Source organism: Plectropomus leopardus, chromosome 7 (genome assembly GCF_008729295.1).
Source record: "Plectropomus leopardus isolate mb chromosome 7, YSFRI_Pleo_2.0, whole genome shotgun sequence".
Classification (NCBI taxonomy): Eukaryota; Metazoa; Chordata; class Actinopteri; order Perciformes; family Serranidae; genus Plectropomus; species Plectropomus leopardus.
Window position 1 is genome coordinate 25,826,093 of NC_056469.1, and position 14,850 is coordinate 25,840,942.

The 14,850-nt window shown below is 39.2% G+C and overlaps 1 protein-coding gene across 1 annotated transcript; it reads right to left on the reverse strand.

The window, feature by feature from the left end:
- Positions 1-209: 209 nt before the first annotated feature.
- cyth2 (cytohesin 2) lies at positions 210-13,917 on the reverse strand. The gene is made up of 12 exons (XM_042489688.1): positions 13,727-13,917; positions 10,338-10,488; positions 9,888-9,954; positions 9,372-9,490; positions 9,207-9,287; positions 8,854-8,966; positions 7,415-7,563; positions 7,193-7,304; positions 6,484-6,560; positions 5,330-5,401; positions 5,081-5,235; positions 210-4,116 (listed from the first exon to the last, which is right to left on the reverse strand). The coding sequence occupies exons 1-12, from the start codon at positions 13,791-13,793 to the stop codon at positions 4,029-4,031; spliced, it is 1,251 nt and encodes a 416-aa protein (XP_042345622.1). The 5' UTR covers positions 13,794-13,917; the 3' UTR covers positions 210-4,028.
- Between the last annotated feature and the right edge of the window lie 933 nt (positions 13,918-14,850).

The window sequence follows — 14,850 nt, forward strand, 5'->3', positions numbered from 1 at the left end:
CATGGAACAGGAGGATAAATGCAGTACTTGTACTTGTAGTACAGTGCCACCAACAGGTCAGACTTTGAATAACACACTTTTAAATTTAGCAATCATCTCAATAGATTTGCAATTTGTAATATTGGGCCACATAAAAAAAATTGACTTAACTTGGCTGCAAAAGTACAAGGAAAAAAACCCAAGAAGTAACAAAACCCCACACCAATAAATCACCTCAGTTTACCTTTTATTGTTACACAGTAGTTTACTGGCACCAATGTATCGTGGTTTTCCTTTTGCTACATTTACAGATGATCTATCCATCTTCACCTCACAGTAAATAAAAAATAAATAAATAAAAAATAAACATTTTCGTAAAGAGGTGGAATTAGAAACAGAGGCCCAGTTACAGTCTGATCGCTTCAGTGTTTGTTCTTTTGTTTTAGTGGAAACATTTGTTCCTCCAACATTTTTTTTTTGGCAACTTTGCACTTCAAGAATACCCAGACAGTGAAGGCCTGCAGACAGTCCATGTGTTGTGTAGAAGCACTAAGATGACGGTATAAAGATGTCAGTTTGATGAAGTAGAAGACTAAAAGGCAAACCTAGATGTGTATTTATAAGACCAATCACTTGCTGTGTCTTTAAAACACGGTCTATAGAAGATCGAATCCAATTCAGCTTCAAACATAATCAGGTGAACAATTACAGTGCATGCTGGTCAGAAACTGCTATAGCCTGCACTGACCAGGAGGTGGCGTTATAAAGTGTTTCTACACAGTTCATGGCTCTTCCTTCAGCATATTGCAGTGTGTGAGATCACCAGTGGAGGGTGCTACAGAGTATTGGAGTCAGTCAAAGTAACAGCATTTTCTCCAAAATGCTAAAATGGATAAAGTGCAGTAGACATTTTTTTTTTTACTACCATCTAAAAAATGCCAATCCAATAAACTACAATTAATCAGTTTATGAACTGGATGTCAAGCAAATCTATCACTGGACACAAAGCTAAACTTGTTACTGATTCATTACATCTGAATAATTTTACTATTATATAATGAATCAAAGCTTTGTTAGTGTTCCTTGTCTCCTCACACTTTAAGTGGGCAGCCTATGAAAACTGGACATTAGTTTCATAAAGTCTCATTACTGCTTGTGCTTTACCGAGTCTGATTTACTCCAAAAACCAGCAGAGTGGTCATAAGATAAATCAGACTACTAACTTCTAAATATCTTATTTTCCAAAAAACAATTCAGACGTTTTACTCTAAGCATAAATCAACTTCTGTGTTAAATTTTTTCCGTGTCAACAGGGAACACTAACAGTTTTCAAATCAGTGCACTAGCATGATCAGCGATGCATCGGTACCTACGACGGACGCCTCAGTTTATCAACATGCAGTCCTACAGTAGCTCGTACAAAAATCAGATCTTAACAAAAGAATAAATTAAATCTATGTGTATCGTAAACAAATATGCTAACAACTATTTACAAAAAAGTATACATTGTAATGAGCTGCCTTTGTGATTTCTTGATACTCACTGTGGCGGACAGACCGGGCTCTAACAGTTACATGTCTGACGGAGTTATTACTTGTGAGAGAGACGTTGTAGTGTTGAGCAAGAAGGAAAATTACTTGTGGCATGCTATCTGAGAGGATGTGATGATCGTTGCTCAGTTTAGTGTTATAAAGGATCTGTAAACGAGCCTACAGACTGGAACTACGGGTTGCTCTGCTATTGCTCAAACATGTAGAGAAACATGCTAAAGAACATGTATGTTGTCTCAGTGAGCTGAAACAAGCAGCAGTCTGGAAGAAGAGAAACTGCTCATGTGTGTCTCTGTTAATTCTGCAAGTAAAGCAACCTTTCTGCGTCGAGAACGATCATATCTAAAGATCAGCAGTAACTTGGTGAACAGCAATGAATAGTGATGTTTTCTTCACATTATGGTTACCTAAGTGTAGACAGTAGTAATGTATGTTGAACCCATTAAGAGTATTATTGGAAGCAATCGGCACATAATCTGAAGTATTCTGAAACCGTTTGCTGCTTTGACTTCATCTGATTCCTCTCTGACCAACACTAACTGAAGATAAGTCTCATTATTTGAATAATTCACATTTTCTCCGGGGTAAGCACAATCAAGAAAGGCAATTTCTCACTTAGGCGGCTTCAATACGTGAAAAACGACTTCATGAGAACCGAGGCTTCTTGCTACCCTGAAAAAGACCATATTCACACTAATGCAGATGGACGTCAAAAGGCAGGGCTCAACAGTGAGGACAGATCGAGGCAAAAACAATGTCAATTTGGGCTTAGAAATATAGCAAATCACTTCCCCGATCAACAAGTGGTAAAAAGAATTTGTTTTCCCGGACCTGATGCAGCTGCAAGTAACTAAGTGAACCATCTTGATTTATTCTCATATATATTAAGAGTTGGTAATGCACAGTAATCCTGTTGTTCCGTATTTCACATATTAACGGTGACAACAGTTTCATGTCAATTAACTTAAGTCTTTGATGTTATTGGATAACCCCTTATGAATAAAATAATTCCTGTGAGGGGCAACTAAAAGGGTGAGGAAAAGTATTTAGATAGTAGTCTAAAAGTCTGCCGTACATATATTGAAGTATCTCAGGTAGCTAAAATGACCCCGCCCGACTCGGCTGAGACTCAGGATGAATGACGCCTCAGAATCAGGGTCGGATAGACAGGCCTGATGCTGGCTGCTCACACTGGGATAAAAGGGCAGATCCATCTGTGTTATTTTCTGGGTTTTTCAAATGGGAACGCCCTGTCAGGTTAGATGATGAAAACAGGGGTTACTTTGGATTTTTTGAAGTGTGGTTACATGACATAATCATCAATAGTCTGTGTAATATTTTTTGCTTTCCCTTGCTGTCAGAAAGCCCTTTCTGACAGGGAACAGAAGCTCTTATATCGCTCTCTTCAAAGCCACCAGACTCATTTGACAGAAACGGTGAGTTTACCTCACTGATTATAGAAGCTGCTGGTCCACTGCTGCCTCGATCAGTTAGTTTTTGTTTTATTGTGGTTCTTTCAGATCTGAACTACACAGCTGAATGCTGCTTAACTTCTTTGTAGGTTATGAGGTTAGGGGAATAAAACGAATTTGGAAGATCAATAACGCACAATACTTAAAGAAGACTTGGCTCAATCACAGAGGCACATTAGGCGAGCTAGTGCAGAAACATACATCAGGTCACATGGGAAAATGAATTCAGAAGAGCTTGGGAAAATAACATTTTCACGCCAAAACAAAATTTGAAAGTTAGGAATTGAATACATAGGGAACATTACGGGGAAGCTATAGAGAGATTTTAGGACCTCAGAAAACAAAAAAATATGGAGCCGCCCTTTATGCATGCATACGTTTCTTTCGTCAGCAGCCTTAAACATTCCTGCAAAGCAGCTGTCTGAGTTTTTTAAAAGTTTAGTTTGTGGTTTACAGAGTAACTGTGAAAAGTAGAAAGGACATGGAAGGATTCAGAATTCAGAAGAATGAGATGACGACAGTCATAGTATTTTTAAATCCTCCATTTCCCCTGCGTGTGCAAATTCGTTCTTATTCAGTGAGCAGTTTTAGGAAGTTGCCTAAAAGTGTGGATAAAAGGCCAAACCATGAAAAAATATGTTAATGAAATCACCAACAACAGCGTGAATATGGTCTTAGACACGTTTCACAGTTCACTCACACAGTGAACGAGAGAGGAGTGCGGTGAAGAGACGGACAGGTGTGTGCTCTGGCTGTAGTGTGTCAGATCGTGTGCAACAGCAGTAATTTAAGAACCAAGATAACAAGAGGCAGCCGCAGTGTGAGAGCTCTTCACTCTGAATGTGGCTTCAAAGACTCGACAGGATAGCGAGGAGCCCTCATATCCAACAGCGAGGGTGCGTATGGGGAAGGGGGAGAGAGGGGTAACAAAACTTGTGAACAGGTGGTGAGGAGCAAAGATGAAAACATGTGTCCGGTGCTGGAAGGAAGGACGGGAAGGAAGACAGGGAAGTGTGAAGGGAATACTCTACGGTTGCTCCTCCTTCTTCTTCAGTGATATACGTTTCTTCCTGGCAGCGAGCATTTCGTAGAAGGGGTCAACACTGACAGCAGATCTGAAACGGTGACAGAAAAGCACTGTTAAGGGGGGGATTGTAAAAATGAACAATTAGAAGACAGACATACTGTTCAGACCTGCACAGTACGACATGTGCGTGGACATCACACGAACAGACAGAACCCAGAGTCCATCCACCGTCTGCACCAATCACAAGTCTCCGTTCAACAGACCCTAACTCGACGTCATCAGAAAAACGTCTCTCCCCGCTGCAGCTTACCGAACTTTATCGCACCTTTGTTACTCACCTGGTTCATTGTTCCATGTGTCTACTAAAAATTCATTTTTTCAACATGCTATTTTATGCTGTTATTGACTGTTTTTGCAGATTTTAATGCCATGGCGTTTCTCAGCACGCTCTTTTATGCTTTTTTTCAGGTGTTTAAAGCTGTTTTTGAGACGTGTCGTTCATTGACATTTTTACCACCTTGCCTTGCTTTTTGGGTCATTTTTTTGACGTGCTATATTTTGGTGTTTTGGGCCGTTTTTGCACGTTTTAATGCTATGGCGTTTCTCAGCGCACTATTCTATGCTGTTTTTAGGTGTTTAAATCTTTTTTTGGGGACATGTCATTTTTTGACATTTTTACCAACCTATAGCCTTGCTTTTTGGGTCATTTTTTCAACATGCTATTTTATGGTGTTATTGGCTGTTTTTGCAGATTTTAATGCCATGGCGTTTCTCAGCACGCTATTTTATGCTGTTTTCAGGTGTTTAAAGCTGTTTTTGAGACGTGTCGTTTTTTGACATTTTTACCATACTATAGCCTTGCTTTTTGGGTCATTTTTTGGACGATGCCATCATAGGCATTTAGTTTTTTATGTTACATACCATCCAGACAGCTGTTAGTATTTTGAAATTAGGCCCTTAAACAAGAGGCTCTCTTGTGTTTGGCGTTTCTCACTGGTCTAACACTACCCGCATTTCTCGTGTGACATTATCTGACATTTCCATTTTCGTACTTGATGCTGTGGATCCATTCGTCCTTCTCCTCAGGTGTCGGGGCGGAGATACGGTACACCATGTGGTTTCCTTCCACTACTCTCCCATCGGCCTCCGTCTTGCACGCCTTGATCAGCTGACCACGGTTGTTGGGAATGTACAGCTCAAAGCAGTTCTGGATAAACAATCACAATATACAGTAAATTGTGAAATTTATACAAAAGATAATTACGTATGCCTTATAAGGATCAGCAAAAATGCAAACTTACAGGTTTTCTTGGGTCTTCTACCTCACGGATACTGAGGTTTTCCAAGGGAATGATACCTCGCGGTTCCTTATCCTGTTAGTGAAAAATGCAATCACAGCACATAAGAGCCAAAAGAGTTACTGCAACATTCAAAGGGTTTTATTTCAGGTTTTATTGGTTAAATGAGTCCCAAAAGGAATCAGAGTGCAAGAATTAGCAGAAATTTAACCAATCTCACCATGACTTCTTTTGCTAAAAATCACCAAGTTAGAGGAAAATAATAATTATTTTCATTGCGAACTTTTTTTCCACAAAGCGAGCAAATCATTTACCACAAAAATGAAAATCCAGGTTACAGCTGAAATCAATCTGTTATTAAGTTCTTAGGTGCATCACTTCTGAGCAGCATTTCAGAAAGTGATCAGTTCTGAATTTATTGTGTCACTATGTAACTTGGTTGGATCCTAAACTTCACTGAGAGTCCTCCTGGAAGAAGCGTTTGTGTTAGTGTTGTTACGGTAGCGTGCCTTTGATGTGTCGCCTATTATGACCAGTCTGACTTGTGTCTCTTTTGTTTTTGTTGAGCGTGGGCAACCAAACCAGTTTCCCTTCTGGGGTTTAATAGTTATGCGTCTAATCCTCGACTTCAGTCACCAAACTTCAAACACAACAACAACAATGCCACTAATTCTGTTGTTTTTTTCTCAGAAAAGCAAACACAACTGCGACACCAACATCCAGCTCAGAAAGTTTAAAGGGATAGCTTGGATTTTTGTAGTGGAGTTGTATGAGGAACTTGTCCACAGTCAGTGTATTACATACAGTAGATGTCAGTCGGCACAACCACAAAAACAGTAATTGTACTTTGCAGAACATGGGAGCTGCTGGTCAACCGTTACCTCTTATGGGGAGTTTGTTTGTGTTATTGTGTGACTTTGGTGAATCTGAACAAACTCTTTAATACAAAGTCACACAATAACACAAACAAACTCACCATTTCATGTAACGGTTGACCAGCAGCAACTTGGAGTGTGCCGACTGCCATCCACTGTAGTTAATAAACTGAGTGGATAAATACCTCGTACAACTGACCCGGAGCTATCTGAGTAATTTACCAGATGAATCTAAAATCTGTCAAATTCACTTAAATACTGCATGTGGACACAAAGACTTACTGTGGTGTATTCAAAGTAATAAAGGCAGTTGTCTGTGAGAATGAACCATCGCCTTTTCCAAGTTTTCACTCGTCCCCCTGAAACACAAGAACACGGACATGACGATGACAGGAGGAGAAAAGGACTTCCTTAGGGGTCAAAGTTGTACAACTACTCTAAAATTTCTACATTCTTACAGGTAACTACGTGGCTATTTTTTTAACTACAACAACTGTCTGTACATACCTCCTGAGAAAACAAGCATCAGCAGTAGAGGTTGGAAATCGCAGGGAAGAAGCAGAGACAGAAGGGACCGGAGGATTTAGAGAGAGACAGAGGACAAACAGACAAAAAGAGAGACAGACAGGGAGGAGGAAGAGAAAGAGATTATATTAGTGACACAGAGATCACAGGCCCCGCCATGCAAAAGAAAACAAACAGATTTTTAGGCTGTTGTGAGGCAAGAAAGTGAGTCTCTGGTTCACCGTCACGCTATGGCAATGTTCGAGTGCCGCAACACTGTGAGCTGATAATTCAAGTGGAGGCAAAGAGCCAGCAAACCTCAGAGACAGGAGGGCAGGTTTGTCATAGCACAAAGCCTTAACAGAGAACAAAGCACTCCAGCATACAGAACACACTCCACACTGGATTTGATTAAGTGTAACAGATCAGTGTTAAAGCCAAAACGTAGGGTAGAAGTCTTCCTAAAGCCTCACGGGCATCATCTCACCGAGTTTAAGAAGCCAGCCCTCTCTGTCCGGGTTGAAGAAGGTGTGTGTCAGGTCGTTGCCGTCGTCCTCTGGGATCTTGAACGGCTCATTTTTAATGCTTTCGTAGAGATTCTGGAATAACACACAAGATAGTAAAATAAGCTTATTAAAAATCTCTTTACTGGGTTCAGTTTAATTGTCTTATAGCCGTCTCCAAAGAAAAACAAAATGGTTATTCGTACTCTGAGCAGGTCCTCGGGAAGGTCTCCCCCCTCGTTGATGCCTCGATTCATCGAGATGAAACGGTCCACTCCAGGTTTGTCCCTCACATTTGGGTTATGGAGGCTTGTGTTCAGCATTATGATGGCAAATGACAGCACGTAACATGTGTCTGCGGACAGGAGGGACATGCGAGACAAAGCAGGTTTGTTGAGTTTTGTTCTACACAAAAACGCACGTTAACGTATGTTAAATATCTTTTTGTCATATTTGCTGAGACTGTCAGACAGTAGTGCATGTGACAGATCATTTGTTAAAAAAAGAACAAACACATGTTCCTCTGCCTCTTAGTTTTGTTTCCAATGGCATTACAGCCTGAGAACAAAAACAACCAAACAGAGCCGAGGAGTCTCTAACGCAGCTGTCAATCAATAGGGGTTTTCTTTTGGTACTTTTGGCACACAGAGTCTCACTAGACCTCTGCTAACAGCTCACCTCCAAGAGGTAACCTGCTTTTACCTGCCCAGCTGTGTGATGGAAAATAAGCGGGACTTGATGCTTTAAAATGTAATTTGACTCAAGACACGCCATCACCACAGCTAAAGAGAGCACTAGAATATGTTTCTGAAAACATCTGAGGACAGAAATAAGCCATGTAATTACAGAAAGTTCATTTTGACCACCGCTGCCTAGTTTAACTTTAGTTTACGAGTCTCTATTGACGTGACTGATAGCTACATTAGAGACTCCCCGGCTCTGATTGGTTGTTTTCGTTCACATTTGATAAGGACATTACATGTGCAATAAAGCAACAGAGTAGGCAGAGGAATATGATTTTTTTCACAGTTTGTCTGTTTCATTTAGTGTATATGTAGTGACAGATTCAGCAAATATGACAAAATATGTTTTTTTATAAAAGTTATCAATGTAGCTTTAATATTAGAAAAAAAACCAACAGCTGGTTTTGACCCAAATAAAAAAAAATATTTCTTTTCACCACCATCACTCTCTGAAAACAAAGGGTATGGCATCACTGAACCTCATCTAAAACAATTTAAGGAAAAAACAAATGCAAAACAGCAGTGTTTCTTCAGCTTACAGCAAGAGGAATTTAATACTTTTTAATATTTTTTTCAATGCATTCAACTGAAATTTAAGACTGATTTCACTGTAACCAAAATTGGGGGGAAATGGGGGGGATCCACTGGGACCCTGAATAGTTTGACTGAGAAGCAGTGTTTAGAAATTGGCAGACTCCTCTGGCATTCATTTCTGGTAAGAGACTTATTGTTTGTGTGCTTGTGCACCTTCTGGGAAGTGCCTCTTCCTGTTATCCATCATAAAATAATAAAACGAGATTTATAAGAACAGCTCCACGTCACACACAGACGTCCAAACATCCAACGTTAGGATGGTACCAGATCGCCCTACGTGAACTGCAGTGTGACGTGTTTGTGTTTACCAGTGCTCTGGAAGACGCCGGGGTTGCAGTGGCAGTATCTCTGAGCAAAGGCCTCCATCATTCTGTCGATCTTCTGGGCTTCACCAGGCAGACGGAAACTCCACAGGAACTGTCTGCAGAGAACAGGTCGGTGTTCAGGTCAAGTCGGAGGGAACAAACTTGGCAATCAAAGCAGAGTTACACTGTCACTAATGCTCTCTTGCACAATTTTCCCCTCCGTAACCTGAAGTAGCATACAGAGTGGGACTTTCCACTGTGGAGAAACTTTGGCTACCTGAGAATATGACGACAATGTTCAAGAGATTTTCTTCCTAATTCAAATCAAAATGTATAAAAACAAACAAACAGTTCACCTGAGGGCCTGGACGAGGTTGAGATCAGTGAACTCGTGGAGGTCAACGAAAGCCTGAAGCACTTTGATGTTGAAGTCGTCCCTGCAGAACAGCAACAGAGAGATCACAGTCACAAACGGCAAACAGACAAAAAAAGCAGAAAAAGGACATTTGAGGACCGAGCACCTTTCTCCAAGGTAATCTCCTATAGCGGTCTTGTTGAGGCCCTCTCCTTTGTAGAGGAACTGAGCGATGTCCTCTGAAGTGTGTCTGAGCAGCTCGTTCTCCACCAGAAACACGATGCCCTGCAGAGAGGGAGGAGCCTGTCACCACACAGCCTAAACGTTCTCCTTTCCCACCAAAATTAGCATGTGCACGCAGGTTTCTCAAACATGGGTAAACCCACTAAATACAGGCGATAGGGTTTATTCCCATTGCCAGTAAACACTGCGGCCAGTCTGCCTTTGTCAGTTGGCGAATGTGTGTGTGTGGGCTGATTTGTTGGTGTGTCCATGCGACATCACGGACAGGCAGGAGGGCAAACATTCGAAAGCAACAGGATAAACTTTTCAGTAGTTTCTTCTCTTTCTTCTTCTCTCTTATTCAGCCTCTTTTTCAAACTTGGTGCAGAATAGCAATCAAATCCATTCCCATTGCATTAAAGAGCCAGATTCTTGCGGGTGTTGGCAGTTTTTTTTTTACCTTTTTGGGGTCCATGTTGAATTTCTTCCTTCCCATGGCCACATGCCTGCTTTTCTGCAGAGTTTTACTGCAGAGAGCAAAAATGTAAAACATTAGAAAGATTTTGTGGCTTTCAAATCACATCTCCTTATCAATAGCTCTAAAGGTTCAGACTTACAAATTCCAAATGACTATGGACCATGAGAGCATATTATCACGACACTTCAGCGGTTTTAACAAAAATTATACATTTAACATTAATAAATCGCTGTGCTTCACGCAGTTAAAAATTGCATGTCATCATTCAATGTATTTGACTTTCAAAAGCTAAAATAACATCACTTACGAATTGTTTAAAATTGGTGTTGTTATCAAGAAAGACAACTCTTGTCATCTTTGCCGTGCAAAAATGGAGAATCTGACGTTGTTAAGGGAATACTACAACAATGTTACTCTGCATTTTCTTCTCACCTGCCCTCTGTGCTGGTCTCCAGTCCCTCCACCTCCAAAATTGCCTCCCTTAATTCCTCTCTGAGCCTCTGGATCTCCTGCAGCAGGACGCCCTTCCTCCTGCGGATGTCCTCCAGCTCAGAGCGCTCCTCTGGGCTCAGGTCTACTGGGACTGTAAGGGAAAAGAAGAAGAATGACTCTGTTAATGCTGCTGCTGCACATACAATAAATGGTAACTGTGCCCTAAAAACCTAAAGCAGACTGTCTTTATTGGTAACATAATAAGCCATCAAGGACAACTATTTTGAGAATGTCACTGTAACTAAAAATGGCTATGACCAATTCATGCTATCAATATCTTACAATGGAGAGGTGTCGAAGAGGAGGGGTACACTCGAGTGTTTTGTTTGATCTTTTATAGACAAAAGGCTCTTAGTTTCAAAGCAAAGTTACACAACTAATGACGACTACATTTTTTATTTTGGCTAGCGTGAACTGATGCTGAAACTAAACTATTGAGAAAATAGTGAATTGTAATATTGAATTGTAATCTGCAGGGTGATGCATGGAAAAATGAGACTGGTCACTTAAATTGACTTTCTGATTTTCACTAACAATTCTACACAAAAAAGTGATTTACTACCAATTAAAATTGCGTATTAATACAACACACTTTTTCACATTTCCTGAATCTGTCCCATTTTTTTTGTCCTACCTCTGCCCTTCCCTGGTTCCTTATCTTATTATTGCACCCAGTTTGTGCAATCTGAAAATCTGACCTGCCACTGCAGTATAATGTATGAGAGCTTTAAGACTGCCCACCCGCTGAGTTGTGATACACTCCAGTAATAGAGCAGACAAGCACTTCATGTGTACAATGCTACCGTTAAGTTTGGAGTCAAACAGCCAGTTTCATTTTTAAAGCATTTTTTACCACAAATACATTTGTAAAATTAAAAAAAAAACATTTATAGGCTGGTTCTCAAAGCCTAATCTGACTCCCTACTGGCAAAATACCCAAATTAGTTAAAGCTCTGTTAAATAAACCATAAATGAAATATTTTCTGGTTTATCACTTGTGATATGAAGCCGAGTAATTACTTAAAGTTGTATTTGCTGGGTTGTCATGATGAGATTTCAGCCACCAGCAAAATAAAATCTATAAAATAAAAGGTGAGTGAATTTTCATTTGTGGAGCTCACTGCAGTGTCAACGGTTCATTTCAACACCTTACAGCTGTTAACAACAAGTGTTCACAGTGAGAGCTGTGATATTTAGACTTAATGATGATTCATCAGTCACTAAATTACATTTTAAATAATAGTAGAAGCACCAGGCTAGTTCCAATACTGTTGTCAAAAATATTGATTTATCAATAAATATTGTTCTGAATATTTGAAACAGTTTTAGTACTCATATTGTGTGGTATCAAAACACCGGCACCAGCTGTGCTTTCTTGCTCTCATCTTTTTGTTAATGTTTACTGCAGTCGTTCTGCTAATCTCTGCTACTAATCAAGAATGGTTGTCTTTTCAAACGTTATAGCTTTGTAATATCTAATTTTATAACACTTAAATCGAATTCCCTCATTTTCAGTGTTTCCCTGTAGTATAGAAAATGGCATAAATATCAGTATTTTTTAAGGCTTTATTGTACCAAAGTTATAAATTCTAGTATCACAACACCAAGGTAAAAAAAGTGGCATACAGGTAAAAAAAAAAACAAAAAAAACCCTTATTTAGCTGATGTTGGCTGAGGGAACAAGTACAAATGTTCTTGTTTTCATGGCATCAAACCCTTGACAATAGTGAATCTAACAACATAGCTTTAAGGGATGTTACTAGTGTTACAGTTGAGTTATGCAGTTTTTTAAAGACATCTGCCAAAATGTGGCTCTCCCAGTTTGGTCAGCATGTCACATTATATTTCTAAAATAAAGAGAAAAAAAGCTGGCTTGTAAATGTATTTTGACAGCACATATAGACTTTTACAACCTGGTGCCAGTTTACACCTAGATACAATTTAAGCAGTCTAATATGGCAGCCCTGCACTAAATCCTACCATAGTAAATGTTATAAAACGCAGTTATCAGTTTGAGGTGCTGCTGAATATTGTAGTATAGCCAACAGTGTCTGATAATTTGACAATTTTTGTCAGTGAAGAAAACCTAGATATTAAAAACCATAAAGCTATACAAATAACCAGAACAACTTAAGTCTTCAAAAAAATCATCATTTAAATTAGGGGTCGACCGATATTGTTTTTTTCAGGGCCGATATCGATAACTGATTAACAGTTGCTGATGAGACCAATAAACAATATTTGGACCTGATGTGCATTTACATTAACTACGAAATAATTGTTAGTATTTACAATTTGTAATATAACAAACTTCAACACAAAACTTTTTTTATACACCTTTGTTAAATGTTCAATCAAAACTGAAACTTTGAACAGGTACAAAAAGTTCCCAGCAACTTCTTATAATAAAGTCAAGTGAAAATTTAAATTAAAAAATGGATTAAAAAAAATAGCTCCCCGAGGTTTTACAAAGTAAAAGTTCCTCCCATGCTGACACTGCCCGTGCACTTTTTAATTAATCAATTTTATTTAGTGATCATTCAAATAAAATGCAGATACAGATAATCAGCAAAATGCCAAATAACAGCCCCCAGTGAGGCTGATAATCTGTCGACCGCTAATAAATGTGACTTGATTTAACGCGGTGTACCTTATAAACTAGACGCTAGCTGTGTGTAGTGTCTGAGCGCTCCATGCTGTAGTCACATTTTGCTAAAGTGGCCTACTTATGCACAAAAAATCGAGATGATTTCTTTTGTTAAAAACACCCAGATCGACAGCTCAAGGTAGCAGCTTGTAAACAGCAGTAATTGGCAGCACGCAAAGCGCTCCAGACCATTGTGTTTATTCTGCAAAACAAACAGCTGCTTTAAAACACCACCAACCACGCCCACAGTCTGGATCCACTGCACGGTTTGCTTTACAGCAGTCAGAGAGCTGATAACAGGAGGTCGATGGTTTCAACAGTATAAGCAATGCACAGTTTTAACATGCCCTTGTGTAAAGTGGAGGCTGGTGTGTTAAATGCCCAGCGACGTTAGCTGAAACGTTAGCTTCCAGCACTCAGTGAAACAATCAATATTTAGTGAGCGTCCGGCTAAGCTAATGCAGCTTTGTGGCTTATTTTAACCACAATGTGTCCAACGTTTAAACCCAGGGTTTTCTGGAAACGACAGCAAAGTGTACATGGTCAATGATTTTCATTAAGATGTTTAACTGAATGATCACTGTGTCACACCTGAGCAAATAAACTGAGCCACCAGCTACAGCTAGCCACAGTTAGCTAGCGGTAGCCAATGCAAATGTAGCTAATTAGCAAACCCACTTACTGTAGTCCAGGTCATCCATTTTTGGCGCTTTACTTTTAGGCATAAATATTTCAGAGTCGACTGTCATTCAATATCAGAAAACTGGGGATATATGTGTAAATATATCCTCAAAACTACAGGGTAAAATAGACAAGCCCTGGTGTCGAAATGTTGGGCCGGAGACAAAGAAGGTGGCGACACCGGAAGCGGTGTCTGGCTTTCGAGGAGCCTACTACCGGTCAGTTGTTTTTCAAAATAAAACCCCTTATAGTGCGTTTGGTAATGCGAAAATTGAAGTTTGACACGAATGTATAAATGCGAGTCAGGCTACAAGTACAATGGTTTAAAACAGTGATATGTTAGTTTTTATTTATTTATGTTTGTCTTTCTTCAAAAACATGTCATGTCATGTCATGTCATGTCATGTCATGTCATGTTATATCATGTCATATCTATTCAATTAGATTCAATTAAATTCTGCAGGTCCTTCCTTTCTGCTGCTGTCAGGCTGTACAACCAGCACTACTACCCAGTAAACCACATACACACACAAAAGTGGACTTAAACATTTGCAATAATGTGCAATCTTATTATTTCCATGTGCAATTGGTGTAAATATTTTAAAACTGGTTTTTTTTACTTTTTATATTGTTCTTTTGCTTTATCTTGTACATTCCTGCTTTGATGTCCCTTTGCTGCTGTAACAATGCAAATTTCCCCGATGTGGGACTAATAAAGGATTATCTTATTTTATCTACTTGGAGTTTGAGAAGTGAATATTTCTAAATAACTGTAAACTTTTAACATTTTGTTAGAAATACTGTCAAATGTCAAAATGTTTACAAATAACTACACACCTCTCCTGAGAACCACAAAAAATATATTTTTGATATAAATCAATTTTTTTCTGGATTGGATTTTGTTGTTGTTTTCAATGTAAAAATATTTATTTCAGACTGACATGAGTCATTGTAAAGTCATGAAAAATAAAGGTTTACAGAGAAAGTCAGACATGTAGAGACCCACATGAATTGCAAACCTTTAAAATTCACCCAACTGGTCAATCTGACATTACAAACTGACAAATTAACTCACCACCATGTGCATTTAGTATCTGTGCTAGTGTTTTTTATTTTACCAGATTG